General features: G+C 40.6%; 1 protein-coding gene across 5 annotated transcripts; it reads right to left on the bottom strand.

Annotated features, from left to right (window-relative positions):
* Window positions 1–3,177: 3,177 nt before the first annotated feature.
* Window positions 3,178–14,526, bottom strand: LOC147641684 (serine/threonine/tyrosine-protein kinase HT1-like). Of its 5 annotated transcripts, none has more exons than XM_086798261.1 (5): window positions 14,370–14,525; window positions 12,722–13,608; window positions 4,541–4,712; window positions 4,257–4,444; window positions 3,178–4,151 (listed from the first exon to the last, which is right to left on the bottom strand). In XM_086798261.1, the coding sequence occupies exons 1-5, from the start codon at window positions 14,419–14,421 to the stop codon at window positions 3,921–3,923; spliced, it is 1,530 nt and encodes a 509-aa protein (XP_086654387.1). In that variant the 5' UTR covers window positions 14,422–14,525; the 3' UTR covers window positions 3,178–3,920. The 5 variants fall into 5 exon arrangements, with proteins under 5 accessions (XP_086654387.1, XP_086654395.1, XP_086654380.1 ...); XM_086798269.1 differs by having other exon boundaries at window positions 4,257–4,441; XM_086798254.1 differs by having other exon boundaries at window positions 4,257–4,712; window positions 14,370–14,526.
* Window positions 14,527–18,243: the final 3,717 nt, after the last annotated feature.

The raw sequence follows: 18,243 nt of genomic DNA, 5'->3' as shown, positions 1-18,243 counted from the left end.
TCCTAATAGCCCTAGCTTCTACCCGCTTTGTGCAGTAGTCTGTGGCTACTATGATGTAACGAGCTTGGGTCCTTTATGTAGTAGGACTAATGAGTCCTAAAAAATCGATTTCATATTTTTCAAGGGCTGCTTGACTATTACTAGGGTAAGGGGCATTTTGTCCCTCTACTATGGTACAATGAACCCATCGCAACCTTTGACAAAGTTGCCTCATCACCAAACAACGTTGGGGAGCACCATAAGCTTTCTTGGAGAACCTTTTGTCACTTCCCCAGTGAAATGTCCTCCCGTAATTCTAGAGTTGCACAAATTCATCTTCTCGCACACACCTCCATAGAAAATCATCCTTACCCATCTTATATAGTTGTCTAGCTATTAGTTTAATATGATGCAACTATTATATAGTTGTCTAGCCATTGTATCTTATCTTCATTCAACGCTCAATCATGTGGAAAACCATTAGCAAGGTATTTTATTACTCCACTCAAGTACCATGTTGATCTTAAATAAGCAAGTATCTGAGAGATCGTCTCATCGACCCCTGTGCCGGTTCACCATTAGGAATCTGTGATAAATGATCAGCTATAGTACATGTTATGTACTCTCGGGGGGTTCACTCTATGAAAATTTACTATATCACGTGCGTTCAAGACCTATTTTTAAAATCCCTAATCTATGAATTTTTGAATGAATATAATGTATCCTTTTCTATTCAAATCTGTAAAAAACAAATCAAAATATAATAAATAAATCCCCTCTTTAAATAAATTTCTGTAAGTTTCAAGTATTTAAAATTTCCTTCTGTTGAACTCTCGTGATAGGCACATTTTTTGTAAGTGACCCCCCCGAGTATGTACTCTTTCCAGTGGCAATGACTGTAAGGTCAAACTCCAAGAGTAAGAGCAATTGTCTTGTAATCCTTCTGGTAGTGTAGGGCTTATTATTAAGATATAACAAGGCGTGATGATCCCCGAAGGATACAAAATTTTTAGCCAAAAGATAATGTATGTACTTTTTCATGGCATAAACCATGGCAAACCCTTCTTTAGTCTGTGGTAGTGTAATTTATTTCCACCTCATTGAGTTGCCTACTAGTGAAACAAATAGGGTAGTTTAATTTGTGCTCCCCTGGTTGGCACCATGATCCTTCATCGATGCCCTACATTGACTAATGAGCTCGTTGAATAGCACCAAAAATTTTATGAAAAGGACATTGAACCATCCCATCTTTGGCTGAAGCTCTTGTAAGAAAGGGGAGACCAAGACGAGGACTATCAAGGTTCGCTCCAACCAAAAGAGCTTAAACCATGTCAAATGCCACACTTTTTCCAACTGGTAAACCCCAAGTTGGGAATGCCCCTAATAGCCCCATCATTCCTCTTGTAATTGGGACACATGCTTTTATAACACCATCAGGGTAGGAAGCCCATAGGGAAATCCAAAAAATGATCTACAAGCACACATAGTGCAAGCAAGAGTACTACTTGCTAAAGAAGCCCACTTTAAAAGCTTTTTCACCAGGAAACCAAGTTCCATCAGTTCCTCTTTGTTTGTATAAGGAATCGAGAATACAAATAAAGATAAAGGACTAGATTATAAGGACTACTCCTAACCTAGCATTAGGGCAATCTCTTAATTTGTCCTCATCCACCATCGTAAGTTTGCAAGCTCATCAGAGCCATGTAAGCATAGGACCAGTGTTATTAGAAACCACAGAGCCCAATCCCATGGGGTATGAAAATTCAAACCTAGAGACATAGGGTTTTACATAACCTTTGGTTTATAATGGAAATACGGTCTCACCACAAACTTAAGACGATGGTGGTGGTGCTAACATAATAACCATAAACTTGGAAATACGATCTCACCACAAACTTGGACAGTGGTATTAGTATTAACATAATCACCAATAATTGTTTGGAGGTGTGGAGAAGCCCATCACTCCTAGGCACAAGCCTTGCCAAAGCATGTGTCATTGAGCCTTGCCTTAGAATTGTAACATCTCGATGTAGTTTCACTAGCTCATCCGTCGTGTGCTCACTCTGTTGTCACATCGAAAATGCTCCTTGCCAATGGGATTCAATAACATAAGCGTAGAGAAGAACGAGAGCGAACAAGCAACAAGATTCAATAGCATATAAAAGCAAGCAAGAGTAGAGAAGTAGAGCTCACAAGTATTCTATTGTTGCAAGGGAATGATTGTATATTGCTTCAAATGATTAGTTTTCACACACTAAGCCAACCAAACTTAAAAATGGTATGGCCTCTATTACTAGGCTTAAGCAAGTATATATACGAAATTCTTAAACTTTATGTATTTGACATTAAGCTCAAGGTAAGATCATTTTATATGTTCCAACTCCGTCTTACAAAAGATATGTGCTTGTCCGAATGAGTAAGGTGACAAAGCACCTTATGATAGGTTGGGCAGATAAAACCATGTTAACTTATGGAGTGGTTAACATTGAGACAAAATGCTCACACTAGATTGAAACTACAAAAAAAATAGAAGTGTAACACAAAGTCTAGAATGACCACATTACCTCATATGGGGGCGATACAAATTTAAAAAATACCTTAAGCTAGAGTGTCTACACTAAAGCCAGAGAGAGAAAATTTCCATAAAATAGAAGCACTAGAAGATCATCTCTCTCTTATGTATCACTTTTGTGGTGTGTTGTATTTCTGCAGTTATATTTTTTACTTCCTAGGATCAGCAATTGAACCCAATAGAAAGAGGAAAATAAGTTAGATATCATCACTCCTCAACTGTTCATGATCTAAAAAGATCAAAGTGAAGTAGCCTCAACTGGTCATGATTTAAAAAGAGCAAAGTGAAGTAGCTATCTCATGTAAAAACTGTTCTTCAGCAACTATGCCGGAAGTATTCTAATGATGGACCCTACACCTTTGCTTCCGCACAAACTTGGTGGCGACTAACAACGAAAATACCTCCCGATTCAAAACATGTTAGGTGAACGGACGGACAAGGGAGAAGAATTCACCACAGGCAATTTGAAAGCCGAATCACGTGTTCACAATCAGCCTGACAAAATTTTCATTAGACGAACTTCCGGCCCGGCCCGCCCCTTTCCTTTTGATCTGCTGGGAAATAAAGGCACCTATAGCTGTCAACTGGAAGAAATGAAGCACAAATCCAATTAAAAAAGCTGAATGAAAAGTCTGCAATCTTCTAGCTTGTTATGTACAATGAAAATGTACATCACCACCATCATTTATTGGGTTGTTTTAAGACAAAAGGCAGGTAGGTGCCTGATAAAAATTGTGCAGATATTTCTTTTCGCCTTCTGCAACTAGTGCACTGCCGCAGAGATGCAGACAATACACAATTAGGTGCTATTTGATATTCACCACATTATATGTTTATGTACAACCTTTTGTTGCCAGATTGGGCAATGCGTACAGTTGGTAAATTCGAATCTCCTGTACCCAGACTTTAGGGGCGAGAGCACTACCGTTTGGTGGTCTAGGGACCGCTGGCAGTTCATGTACCACTACAACTTAAATTATTATTCGGTGTAGCTTAAGAACGCGCTTTTGACATAATCTCTCTCCACTGTGAAACTTTAACAGTTCAAGCCTTTGTCCTCCTCCATTGGAGAGTCCAAATCTGCCTGGACCCCCTAATTTGCATTTCATTTGAGCAGCTCTATCTTGCAAAGGGCATAGCTCTATCTTGCAGAGGGCATTGATGCCAGGTTTGATGTTTGGAAACGCACTTGGTATTAAAACGGAAGAGACACTTCTGCCAAAGCATTCCCCTTATATAAGCCTTCTGTCACACGCTCTGCTGGTCTATTTTAGATGACTCTATAAGAAACTTCTAGTTAGTAGTCATCCCAACTATGAGAATTAGATATGTGGTCTATGTTGCAACCAAAAGAAAGATGAAGACACTGTCAGAGAGGATTTTTTGAACCAAAGCAGCGGAGCAATGCATTTGTATGCTTGTAGGAGGGCCTCCGTAATATACTCCTGTTTCGTTCCAGATGGTTTGATTCCTGTATTGCTTCTAGCACTTCCACCACTTTTGAAAATTCTGGTCTCTTGTCTGGCTCAGTAGACCAGCACTGATGCATCAAATTTCCCAGGGCATTTGGGCAGGTCAGTGGAAGGGGAGGGCGTGCATGCTGCACAAATGAAAATAAGTTTAATGACTCCATCCGCACACACAAACCATTTATGATAACCCAGAGTGCCTTCATTATTCTTTGCAAACGTTAAGCAATCCATACCTTGTGTACAACAGCGAAGGCGGCCTGGACAGGTGATAAATCCTCGAAAGGAACATGCCCAGTCAGAAGTTCCCATAACACAATCCCAAAACTATAAACGTCTGCTTTTCTAGAAAAGTGCTTGCTGCTGATCATCTCGGGTGCCATCCATCGGTAAGTCCCAACATCATCAGTCATGACAGACGCTTCTGACTCAAAACAGGCAACACCAAAGTCTGTAACTTTGACACAAAAGTCATCTGCTATGACCAGATTTTCTGACTTGAGGTCCCGATGTATCACACCTTGAGAATGCAGATATTCCATGCCTCGTGCAATGTCAAGGGCCATGTCAATCACTAACTTCAAGGACAAAGGAAATGGTTGCTGATTGTGCAGATAACTTCTCACAGAACCAAGCACAAGATACTCTGTGATTATACAAAATACTGGTGGTTTTTTGCATGCCCCAACAAACTGCAGAGACAGAAGAATGACATCAAAATCATACACTGCAGCATTTGCAACAAAATCAAAGAGATTGAATGATTGGACAACGTAAATGGTGACCACTTTAACTGCACCAAAAATCATAGATTTTATATGAAACTCCACTTCTGATCCTAGCAATAATCTCGCTAGAAAAAGGTGACTTTAAGCTGTGACAACATGACAATTCTTCCTTGCCAAATAAGTCCACTGCCTTCACTATAAGATATCATGAGTCATCCAAGGAAAGTGTTACATGCGGAAGCTTAGACAAACCTTTTACTTGATAATACAGAGATCTTCAAAACTGAATTTGCAAGAAGGGAGATAGAGGTGGAGAAGAGAAAAAAAGAAAGGTTTACAAAACACGTGAAGGGCCTATGAGACCATGAATAGTACAATGATACCATTGGTATACAGTGCCATGGAAAAACTAAAGAATGTGAAAACTTAATACTCAAAACATGACTCAATGAGCCTCCTGATGGGAGATGTGGCTATGATGAGGGCATGTCATGTCGTCAGAGAATGTCGTGGGTTTGTCTCTGTGTGGTAGAGATCCTCGATGCTTTGGGTCGAGGGTGCACCTACTAGCAAGTAGGATGGAGTAAGCTTGTGTTATGTTTAGGAGAGGTGCACACTAGCGCGGGGTCAAGCTGGAGGCCAGACATGGTGCTGAATATTTGCAGTTTTTCTCTAAGAGTTGGAAGGCTTGGTCATTGGGGAAGATTAGTACCCCTTGACAAGTATATATTGGCTTCTACATACATCCTTTATATGTTCATGGATTCTTGGGCATGAGACAGATAGCCCTATTGTCACATTTGTTTATGGTTATGTACATGGATAATCCGGCAAGAACCCCTGTTATGGGTGAGCCCTCAAAGCTTGTACAGATTTCAAATACTTCTTGGTAATAAAAATATCCAAAAGGGGGGTCGGCCCATTCTGGCTCGAGTGCAGCGCCATATGTGCAAACATCTATATCTATTTTCACCTTTCCAGTTTCTATGTTTTATGCAAAATGACTGGAAATATGTCAAGGCTGTGGCCATTTTTCATGTTTAAATGTGCATTTGATGGTATCTAAAAGTGTGCCAAAGTCAGTCCCTCTCGGGCAAGTGAGCTACATTGGTATCAGAGCATAGGCTTTCTCGGAAGCAGAGGCTTTCTTTCATCAATGAGGAAGAGAGAAAAGATCTCAAGTGAGGACCACATTTACCATCATTCCTATTAGCCATGGCCAACCTATTCACTTATGGAAGCAATCATATGTCAAGAGCATAAGTAGTAGACAGCTTCGTCTAAGGCATAGTTGTCACGGTACGAAAATATGATACCATACGGAAATTTTTGGTACGATATGAAATTTTTGGATCCCGTACGATAAATTACGGTTTTTTTTTAACATTTACAAACTATGGAGCTTCAAGCTTGAATGTGAGGGAAGGTTGGGGGGGGGAGGGGGAGGGGGAAGTCTACAGTGCTTGAGGAACCAAAACATGGAGATGTGTCTCTTCAAGTTGGATCTCCCAAATGTGTCTCGAGATGTGTCTCTCCAAGTTGGATCTCTCAAGATGTGTCTCTCCAAGTTGGATCTCCCAATTGTCTCCAAAAAAGAACCTGCATGGGTAATGCAATACCAAACGTCTCCCAGTGTAGCGTTTATGACTAAGGGACCGTCCTCGCACAAATATGGGCAGTGCAACTAGGGTGATAGGTTTAGGGACTCCTCTCTAGATCAAAATGGCCATGTACAAATCTTCTCCCTCGTACATAACTTGAGGATCTAACGATCTAGCCTACCTATACTAGGGATCTCCAAGTGATGTAGCAAGATTCTCTCATCCTACCAATCAAATGTACACTACGAGTCTACCTTGCCAGATTTTTTAGTCTACCTTGCTAGATTCTTTTGGTCTCTTAGCAACCCCATATGAAATACTAAGTGGACACGAAAGTTGCGGAGTATTGTGGGCATTTGGGATCTTTGTTAAGTAGGATTTCTATAATTTTTTTTAGCATTTGGAATTTTTCTCCAAAAAAAAAAAAACTCGTACAATACGATATCGTGCGATACCGTACAAACCGTATGGTACGAATGGGTTCGTACCGGTACTACGAGAAAGAGAAACAACTATGGTCCAAGGATTTATGGATTCACAAAATTTATCTTGTAAGTAGGAAGTTGACTTTATGTGCCCATACTCTTTCCATATGGATACTATGGATTATATAATCAAGCTTACAAGCAAGCTATATGGAGACGTATCTCGGGATATCTAATGGATGTCCTGCAACAAGAATGGAACTCATGTTGTCACTATATATAGGTATTGGATCTTTCAACATTGCCTCCAAATCTACTAAGACCATGCATCTTCACATGCTGCTTGTGCTGAAGATCTATATTTTGTTTTTGTAGTACTCAAGGCTATTATAGTTTTGGCTTCATGACGAACCTGGCAAAGAAAAGCTAAGTATACTTTGAGCTTTTCAAAGGTGGTGCTTTTTGCAATTTATTGTAAGTGTTTTTGGACACTTAACCCTTGTACGCCCACACAAGGAGAATTGTGTGTTGTTTGGCTTGAATTGTTTCAGGTAAACACTGTCAGTGGTAGCTGAAAAGCTTGGTTTATATGGTTTTCATAGGGATATGTCCAAGGACTATGGACTATATTTATGGCACATCCTTTGCTCGAGGATTTATACATATATGATGGTTTGGCGCATCTATATGGTTATCATTGGCCAAGTGCTTCTCAGGCTTTATGCTTTAATGGGCATATATATTACCAATTCTATGGCTCCTTTTATTGAGATATGATGGATTTATGAAACATATATTTTATGGATCAAAGATTTTCTCTAGAGTTATCTCACTAGCCAAAATGCCTATAAACTGTGTGGCAAAAATGCTTATGTAGCACGAGGCTATCTATGCCTCCGATGATTGTTTTATCTTATTACTTGAGCCCACCTCTCCTCCAATGTGTGTGGTCAAAGTACCAACACGGGGTGCATGTGGTAGCGTGCCATGGCCAGATTACCAACACGCGGTGCATGTGGTAGAGTGGACATGGCACTCTGTTAGCAGGGGACTTTGGTCCATGCTGAGGGTCATGAGGATTGGCACCTGTTTGTGTGCCTTGAGCATGTTTGTGCTCGTAGTTGTTCGTGTGCCTTGAGCCTTTTGGCTCCGGGGATTGGCACCTATTTGTGTGCCTTGAGCTTTCTGGCTCTGGACTGGCACCTGTCTGTGTCCCTCTTGAGAGAGCCAGGCGCTAGTATGGGAGCGCCAGTGTTGTGTGTGGTCCTAGAATGCTCCCATCGAGAGAAAATTTTGGATATTTGTATTATGGAACTGTTTTTTCTCGCCCATTTATTTGGGATATGATTATGACATCTAGACTTATCGGACTATTTTGTCTCGCCCATTTATTTGGAACATGGTTATGATATCTGGACTTATGGGAGTGATTTGTCTTGCCCATTTATTTGGGACATACCGGCTGTACCGGCTGCAGTGAAGATTGCATCGATTGTATCCACCCATATGATTCTATTGTGGTAGAGACAGAGAGTTATTTATGGTGCTGAATATCTGTAGTTTTTCTCTAAGAGTTGGAAGGCTTGGTCATTGGGGAAGATTAGTATAAGTACCCCTTGATAGGTATATTGGCTTCTACATACATACTTCATATGTTCATGGATTCTTAGGCATGAGAGTCCCAGCCCTATTGTAAATTTGTTTATGGTTATGTACATGGATAATCTAGCAAGAACCCCTATTATGGGTGAGCCATAAAAGCTTGTACAGATTTCAAATACTCGGTAATAAAATTATCCAAGGGGGGGTTAGCCCATTCCGGCCCCAATGCAACATCATATGTGTAAGCGCCTATTTTCAGCTTTCAATGGATGTTTCCAATTTCTCTGTCTTATGCAAAGTGATTATGGAACTATGTCAAGGTTGTGGCCATGTTTCATGTTTAAATGTTAAGTAAGCACTTGATGGTATCTAAAAGAGTGTCAAAGTCCTTCGTGCCCCACGCAAGCGAGCTACAAGTGCAAGTCTCAACTTGGGGATGAGTTGCATTAAAAAGATTAACGGGGAGGTGTGGAGTTTAAAAAACAAAAAAGCATGGCTAGCTTTTTCTTCTGCTAAAAGTTGGGGGGAGGGGGGGTGGTTATTTTAAGCCTTAGTTTTTTTGGGAAAGCACAAAACTACATCAAGCAAGCTTTTTAGATCTCTTCCCCTAAAAATTCAGCCTTACCCTTACTTATATAGTGATAACTACGCCATAAATACCTAACTTGCTACAAAAGGCCATTAATCTTGTTTTATCAATCCAGGAACCCTACCAAGTATCAACCTATTAATCCCTAATCTTGCCCCCCTCCCCCAACCCCACCGGATCAGTCCCTAATCCATAGATTAGTGTCTAGGTACATAACACTCTCCGCCCATTACTATCTCATATAGTGACATCACAGCCCAAATTGCATCATGTGGTAGCTGGAGCTCCTGCAAGCATCCAATGAGCCACGATCGAGGGACCGAATCAAAAGCTTTGTGGAAATCCACAAAGCAACAATACACATGCTTCTGTCTCGTGATCGTTCTTCCTCTATGTGAGCCCGTAGAGTGAATACATGGTCCAATGTGAAGAAATTTCTCTTGAAACCTGCATGACCAAGAGCCTTGTAACCCATATACTCGACCTGCGTGACCAACTACCACAGAGCTGATTATGCCCTCAAGCACCACCCCATAGATCTTGGCCAACTATGACCGATCACAATAGTCTTGTAGTTATCTGTGGGAGCCTTCACATATTGCTCTGTTAAATAAGGTTGGCAAGAATGGGGGCTAAAACATGGTTCCATGTGCAAATTGCTCCACTCGTAAATCCTCGTGGTCTCTTAGGGGCCCTGGTGACATTCGTAGTTCAAAAGATGGGATGATGTGGGCCTAAGGATGTGTACGATTCTATGCCTATCACCACTATAAATTTCTCTTCATCCTTGTCCCACTGATGACCCCACATGAATAGGAATTGATAAGGTTGCCTGAAGTAATATTCTCTACAAGTGAGATAAAATATGGCAATCATTACTTTATCATTAGCCAAATGCTCAAATGCAACTTAGATGGCTTGTCGTTCCAAGGTAAAAGACAAGTTTTGGGGGATATTGCAACGTCATTACTCAAAAGGATAAGATTTTTGCAAACAAGAGACAAAACAATATATTTTATTCCATAAGTTTTATTTGAGTACAATAAAAGAGGCTATCTGGTTATCGATGATCAAATCTCACTCTCATGGAGCGGTGATACATACGAATCAACATGCCATAATAAACACGATCACAGGCTCAGCAGCAGTCAAGATCCAATGCAAGGAATATAGTTCCCAAGAGTTCTATACATCAAATGATGGACTCTGAAATCATGCCAAAGTAGTCTATAGAGACCTATCCCTCTCATGATGTCTAGCAGAATGAGAATCATCGTGAGGGAAATGTTCTGTGTCATCCTCTCATCCAGGCTGATCCAGCACATCATATAGCTGCCTCAGATATGCCTCCCACGTGACAGGGTTTGTGATGGGGTGGGGGTTTTCTTCTCATCCAAAATGTGCCAAGCCTACGAATTGTCTTCACTCAGGAAGAGTTGATACAATTCCGTTCCCGTATGACAAGGAAAGCCTTCTTGCATCAGGTGAATCAGCCAAAGCTCGGTTGCATCTCTCGTATTGTGGTATGTCCAAGTTTCCTCTCATGTCAGAGGTGCAATCTGGTGCTCCGCCGACACTCATCATGTCCCCCTGGGCCCCTGCATATGGGAAGGATGTAAATCTGCCTGCTGACTATGGCCATCTTGTCATCCCGTTGTATATAACCAGTTCTTGCATCCCCCTATCTCTAGGAAGTGCCTACCCTAAGCTGTGACACCCCTTCATCTTTGTTCTCGGACTTCAAGGAGCCTTGGAGCAAGTGTGTGCATGGCATTGCTTCAGAGTACACCACTCGGGATCGATGGTTGTACTATAAGGATCGAATTTGTGTCGTCAAGGGCACTGATTTCCGCCGAGTGCTTTTGTATGAAGCACATGATGTTCCCGTTTCAAGACACTATACTGAGGGCCTAACACTGGAGAAGTTATCTCGTCTTTTCTTTTGGCCTTGCCTGAAGAAAAATGTGCGTCACTATGTACGTTCTGCCAGGTTTGTCAAAAGTCAAAGCTCGACACCAGGAAAGTTGCCAGCAAGCTTCACCCATTGCACGTTCCAGAGTTACCATGGGACTCGGGAGGACATTCTATGGACTCTATGGTTGGATTGCTAAAGAGTCGAAGGTTCCAAAATGATTGTATCCTTACCGTAGTTGATCGATTGAGTAAGCAGACCCACGTTATTCCTTTTTGGAGGGCCTTGTTCTATGGTTTATGGATGAAGTTACAATTCAATACGGCGTGCCATCTCCAAACGGGCGGCCAAACCGAGAGCATGAACAAGACTATGATCACAATGCTACGGTGTTATTGTCAAGAGCATCAGACTCTTTGGGAGGCATTTTTACACATTGGTGGTGTTATGTGTAAGACATGCACTAGCATATCTCACAGCTGGTCCTGAAGAGGCAACAAGATAAAGAACCAGATAGGAGCAGATTTTGGAGCATGAATTGCTAGATTTGGCAAGCGATTGACTAGTGGTGGACAAGGGACTCCTGTTGGCTGCAGCAAGACTTTGGCTTTTGTCTAGGAGCTGGCCAACTGCTGGTCGGCCAGTTCACTACGTCACTCCCAAGGCCTATAAAAAGGCACAAGTGCTCATCGTTTAGACTATTCAGTCCTCCATGGGCTGGATGATAGATTAGGCTTCTAAAATAGGGTTTATACCTTTTCAAGGGGGCAGCCTATGGGTGCAAGAACAGTTGTACCTTTTTGTATCCTCTGCTCTCCTCTTTTATTATCAAAACCCTAGCACATAGGCACAAGAGCTCTACAAAAAGTGTGACTTGCAACTCCCCCTTTGTTCAAATTCCTGAGCTCCCATTCTGGTAGCAGCATTGACAGCCGTCTTGTATTACTTGGGCTTGAACACTTACTCCATGAAAATCTTTAGTACCTCAATACATCAAACAACTTATTGACCTGTCTAACTCATTGCACAGCTGCATGTCAATCTCTGCCTTGCTGCTCGTAATGATTAAGCTCATTCTTAATCTTTTGTTGCAATCTGAGCATTGGCAAAAAAGATTAAGCTCATTCATATCATAGAAGGCCATTACAATGTGGCATAAACGTTCTGCCCTTGCATAATCATAAACCATCTCAAAAAATCAACACCAAGATCCAACCTTGGACCTTTGTGATGCCGTTGAAAGAGAGAAGCTGCTAGGCCCCTGCCTTGCTTTACAGATCCCCATTTTCTACTAGGGCACTACACCATATATATAGACAAGGCATAATGGTGCAGTATTAGTTTTTAAAAAAGGCCTCCTACTGCCCCCACCCAGCCGTGTAGCCGAGTGGGTAAGGAATTGGAGTCCCAAGCATGAGGTTCCCCATTCAATTCCTGCTCGCTGCAGCTGGTGGATTTGCTTGATGTAACATGAAATTAGAAACTTATATACGTATGTCTATATATATATACATATATATGTGTACATATATACATATATATGTGTATATGTATATGTAGATATATATCTGTAGATATATACATATATATATCTCTACATATATATGTATATATAATGTATATATATCTACATATATATGTCTATATACATATATAGAAAGCCTTGTAGTATGCTCACAAGGATCAACGGTGCACCTTTTGAATAATCCATTTCTGCTACCAAACCTATATTTAAAAAGAAACGAAGACCTGTGCATATTAAAGAAGAGAGAGAACAACAATTTGAACAAAACTAGAGAAGACCCTGTATAAATTGGAGTGATAAAATGCAGAAAAATGAGCACCTTTACAACATTCCGGTGATGAACGCGAGAGAGTGTGTTAACTTCACATCTGAACTGCCGCTCCAGCCTTCTTGAAATTTCGTCATTATCATCAGGTTTTCTCAGGATTTTGACTGCCACAGCAGAGTCCTTGTACTTGCCAAGGTAAAGTCGACTGTGAGCTCCAGAAGCAAACTTTTGCCCCAAAAACAGCTCAGACAAGTCCACCATCCACCCTTCCACTTCCTCAACTGCAGACTCATTCCCCGATGTCACAAAGTACTCAGACCATGAGGCAGCCCTTGCCACATCTGACTGGCCACCACCATCACAACTGTCTTTAGAATACTTATCACTAGAGTAGTGATCCTTTTCATCGTCGGAATCATGCTCACTGCGCTTGGATGGGAGCGAGAGGAAGCGGTGGAGATGGCAGCTTGCTTTGTGCCAGATTTTTTCTGGTGAGGCTTCTGCAGAGTTGGAAGCATAGAGGGGCTGGGTATTTTCTGTAGAGGCGGAGGCAAACATGGCTTCGCTACTTTGCCCTGAAAAATTTGACCTTCCGAGGGTTCCATCTGAGATTGATTCTTGTGAGGAGGACTGGCTGTTGGGGAATCCTTGCATTTTCACAAAACCCTTTGGGCCGGAGTCTTTCAGAGGGGGCAAAGACAGGTTGAGAAGAACGCTGCTGTTGAGGGGGTTGGAGTCTTTCAGAGTGGGCAAAGACAGGTTGGGAAGAACACTGTTGTTGATGCGGTAGCAGATGGACCTTGAAAAGTGTGTGCGGCCGACCCAAGTTAATTCACCGCTACTGCAGCCGCTGCTCTCTCTGCTCTGATTCTCCAATGAAGGTGCCATGGCACTTTGCCTGCTTTGGCTTTTCTTGCTTTCGAAGCAAATTTCAGCTTCTGAAACAGAAAATCGGACTTGAGTGCTTCCTCCCAGTTCAGGGAAGATGAAGAGGTGCGAAATGGAAAGCCTGCACTGGCGGTCCTCTCAATAAATGTATGAAAATTTTATGCTTTTTCTGCTAAGGCGTTCTGCAAGGGCAACCAGAAATAGCAGAAACTCATGCATTCAGATGCGGGCCCTGCCGTCTACAATAGCTAGGGTTCTGGAAGAGAGCAGATTTGTTTCAGAAATGATCATGCTAGGGATTTGAACACAGAAAATCTGCATATACTCAGCAATCCCTGCTTATGCTAGTGTTTTGAACACAGAGAAGCCTTCTTATGCTAGGGTTTTTAACTTAGAGAACCTGCTTATGCTAGGGTTTTAAGAAAAAGAACTGCTTATGCTGGGGTTTTTGGACACACAGAAACTGCTCCTGCTGAGTCTCTGAACAGAGAAAAGATTGGCAAAAAAAAACATGCTTCCGCTCAGACAGAAAACAGCATGCTTATGCTACGGTTTTGAACGGCGAAAGTCTTCGTAAGCGAGGGTTCAGGGCAGAGACAGGATACTGATCATGCCAGATTTTCAAAAAACAGATTATGCTAAAGAAGCGCTAACGCTAATGAGTCACAGAGATTATCTGCGCTGCAGTTCACCGACCAAGTTAGGGTTTCAAGCAGGGATTTCTCTGCAGAAAGCGAGCAATGGTTTTTTCCAGGATGCGAAGAAAACCAGTTCAGCAGGAATTCAAACAGAAAAGTGTGCAGATTCTTACGACAATTCAGAGGTGGTGCTGCATTAGGTTGCAGGCGTGTCGTGGTTTCCATTGGATCTGGTGAGGGCGAATTTGCGGAGGAGAGGAGACCCGAGCGCCATAGCCAGTAGCGAGCTGATGCAAGAGGTGCCCCAGCTGTGTTTTTTCAAAGTTTCCAATTAAGTTATTAATATTTTCTTTAAAACATGAACGTTGAAATTGGTTATTTAAATAATTAATGGAGAATATTCGAGCTTTGAAAATCGATTTGGTACATACGTGCCCTTCTGCTCTATTTTTTTATCCCTCATGCAAAAAAAAAAAAAACATTGTATATATGTGCAACACAAAAAATGTCACTCGCTATGATATTAAGGTCAAAAGGGGCACACATACACATGTATCATTGTATGTGTGTGCATATATATATAATGAATACATACACACGTATGCATTATACATGTTTGACATATATAATGCATTATACATGTTTGTCTGCTCATCTTCTCACATCACTATCTATGATATTAAGGTCAAAAGGGGCTGATGTTCCCACGCACATACACATGTATGTGTGTGCATGTATGCATTATGCATGTTTGGTATATATATAATGCATACATACACACGTATGTGTGTATCTGTATGCATTATACATGTTTGACATATATAATGCATACATAAACGTGTATGTGTATGTGTATGCATTATACATGTATGAAGGAACATGCGTGTTATGTATGTATGTGTATATGTTTGTACTATGTGTGTGAGAGAAAATGGTTGTGACGCCAAATGTTTATTCATACAAAGAAAAGATTATGCACTCAACTTCATTAGTTGACGAATGCAATTTCATGTGGAATACACTTTGGTGTTAGAATTCAACTTCATTAGTCGACGAATGCAATTTCATGTGGAATACACTTTGGTGTTAGAATTCAATTTCATGTGGAATGATGTGCTTTGTTAACACCAGATTTCCATGTCCCTATGGAAAGAAATTGTTGGTGGCTAACCTTGAAAGTAATATGCAAGAGTGTGTTAGTAACCATAAAATTGGCAAACATTTCAACGAAAGGGTTCGTAAAGACTTCAACCATCCATTTTTTAATATGAGTTGCCTTGGACAACATTACAAAAACCGGGTGTGTGTAGGGTGTGGTGTTTGTAAAAGGGCGTGTGGGGCCCTGAGAGGAGTCCTCTCATCAACTAGGAATTAGTTGCGCAAATTTTAAAAAATAATATGAGTTGCCTTGTAAGTAATATGTAACAGTGTTAGTAGCCATCAAACTGGCAAACATTTCAAAGGAAAGGGTGTGAAGAGTAAAAACTTCAACCATCCATTTTTTAATACAATACGAGTGTTAATAGCCATAAATTTGGCAAACATTTCAAGGACAAGGTGTGAAGAAGTAAAGACTTCAACCATCCAATTTTTAATACAATTTGCCTGTAAGTAATATGTAATAGCCATAAAATGCATTTCAAGGAAAGGGGGTGTGAAGAAGTTGTCTTTCCTTAAAATGTTTTACGCTCATTAGACATAATCATAAACACATGCATAACCCACGCCATGCCACACACACACACACAAAGGTCTTTAAGGGGACGGGGTTTTAGCTTGTAAGTCCACGTGCATGGTGGTAGAGGGAGGGAGGTAATCACTTTCCGGGATCAGGTGGATCCCAATGGAGATGGATAGAAGTCATGTGGATGCCACATGGCTCCTAAGCCTCCCTTGGAAGCATAGCTTGCCAATGTCACCATCGTTAACAATTAGCTCAAAGCTTGGTAAATCAAGGGCGGCACCAAAGGCTACTTACCATTGTCTTTAAGAAAGAACATTTGGAGCCAAGGAGAGCATTGCAAAAGGAAATGCTAAAGAAGAGCACACCCCAAGGTCTAAAGTCAAGGATTCAAGCTCCTCACATTTGATGAGAATGATCACGGTGGTGGGTGAAGCAACTACACCTAAAGAGTAGGGATGCATTACATCTACCAAATTGTAAATATGCAACATGTGGCATGAGAAATCATATGTATATACGTGCACTAGAATTTCACATGCTTTGTTTGGTACCCAAACAAAGTGAAAAGCACAAAAAAATAGGGGAGAGAGAGAGAGAGAGAGAGAGAGAGAGAGAGAGAGAGAGAGAGAGAGAGAGATGATACTTGCAATGAGATAATAAGAATATGTAGTTCCACCTAGGACTTCCATCCATCATCTCATTTCATAAATATAAGAGAGGTGTTTATCCTTTGGACAAGTACTTTCATATGTTATTTCAATTTGTTGCCTCATCTTTTTGGGGCCCCCCTTTGAATAATGCAAATCTCTTCGTATAGATTTGAAATAATGGTGTGACACCCTTAGTGCTTCTCATCTTACATCATTGTCAAGATTATCATGGACAATTCGTAAAAAAGGGTGTGTACTTCTTATGTCACACAATTTCAACCTTTTTACTAGTCTTATTTCTTACACCCCAACTATATATAGTCTTACAACTAATTTGCACAAATCCGAAGATATTGTAGAGGCAAATTTATCCTTGCTTGCACATCATTGACTACAAAAGGGTCAGTATTTTCTAATGGGAGATTCAAGGCAGGTTACCCCACATGGTTCAAGGAAGTATCAGTTGAAAACCAAAGTAAAGAATCTTCAACTTCTCAAGTTTCCTACTTATTGAATCTAAAACCCTAGACCATGTTATGCCTAACAATTTGCTAGACCTCCCCACTTTTGAAGTACTATAAGGGAGCCTCTACTTGTTTTTCATGCACCCTTAGGCCTTCTCTTAAACCCTTATCCATTTTGTACAAAGGGCAAAACCTAGCTTTAAAAAACACTAGGTATGTACTCATCATAAGGGCATTGAGTCCCCCCTTTTTTCTACCTTCTCCACCAATTCCTCCCTTTCTGCATTATTACACCCACTTGTCTTTTTCCCGTCTAGTGAGGGATTCCTTATGTCTCTATCATTATTGTAATAATGAATCTTATGTTCCCCTATTGGTTTCCATGTGCGTGTCCCTTTCTTCTTTGCTTACAAGTTTGAGAAAGCAATCATCTAGTAACCTCATACATTTATGAGTGTTTAAGATACTCTAGAAAATTTTAAAAAGTTATATGTGATATGAAAACCAAATCATTGAAATGTTCCTCATTTTATATGTATGTAACTTTCATATCCCATCATAAACATGTGATGTCTTGATTTTCCTCCTCGTACTTTTCAATTTCCTCCACCCAAAAAACTCCCCAATCTTCACCTTCTTTGTCTTTACAAATTTTCACATACTCGTCCCTTCAATATTTTCTTTTAGTTTGAAAGGAAAAAGAAGCCAAAAGGGGTTACTTACACATGTCCATTGTGAGGATCCTATTAAAACTCTAGTATCATAAGAAAAGTTATGCTTTTTCACAAGAATATATAATACTTTTTTAAATTCTAAAATATAATCTCAAACGATAGGTCATGGGGAAAGTAGCATGATCTTTGCTGAAGTTGACTTTTGAAAGCCTTGTCAAACTTTAGAATAAATGCATTTGTAGAAGGTAGTAAATATAACATAAGAGTTGAGATCAACTATAGATATCAACAAAGTATAGTGTCTCCCATTCAAAGTTAAGGTAGCTTCAATAGCTCTTTAAGGACTAGTAAAATTTGAGAAGTAGAAAATTGTTCATGTGGCTATCATCTCTCTATTTTTCTTTAGGGGGGAAGGGGGGGGCATGTAGCTATCTCTAAAACATCTATGGAAGAGTTACTATTTAAAAAAATGGGTTGGAAAGTTATTTGTAAAAATAATAACATCATAATAATTTTGATATTGGGCAAGCCACTCAAAAGAAAGTGGTGGGTGATTAGTAAAAAAGAATTAAAAC

Source organism: Cibotium barometz, chromosome 1 (genome assembly GCF_041138505.1).
Source record: "Cibotium barometz isolate CiBa-2024 chromosome 1, ASM4113850v1, whole genome shotgun sequence".
NCBI lineage: Eukaryota > Viridiplantae > Streptophyta > Polypodiopsida > Cyatheales > Cibotiaceae > Cibotium > Cibotium barometz.
Note: the sequence above shows the minus strand (reverse complement) of the source record. Positions and strands in the feature narration are given on the sequence as shown.

What these genes read in the sequence shown, in the direction of transcription:
- LOC147641684 (XM_086798254.1), bottom strand. Translation starts at nt 14,421, where the DNA reads ATGGAAACCACGACACGCCTGCAACCTAATGCAGCACCACCTCTGAAT. An exon ending in AGCACCACCTCTGAATTGTC is followed by an intron (nt 13,609 to 14,369) that starts GTAAGAATCTGC and finishes TTTCTGTTTCAG; the next exon opens with AAGCTGAAATTTGCTTCGAA. An exon ending in ATCACCGGAATGTTGTAAAG is followed by an intron (nt 4,713 to 12,721) that starts GTGCTCATTTTT and finishes CTGTCTCTGCAG; the next exon opens with TTTGTTGGGGCATGCAAAAA.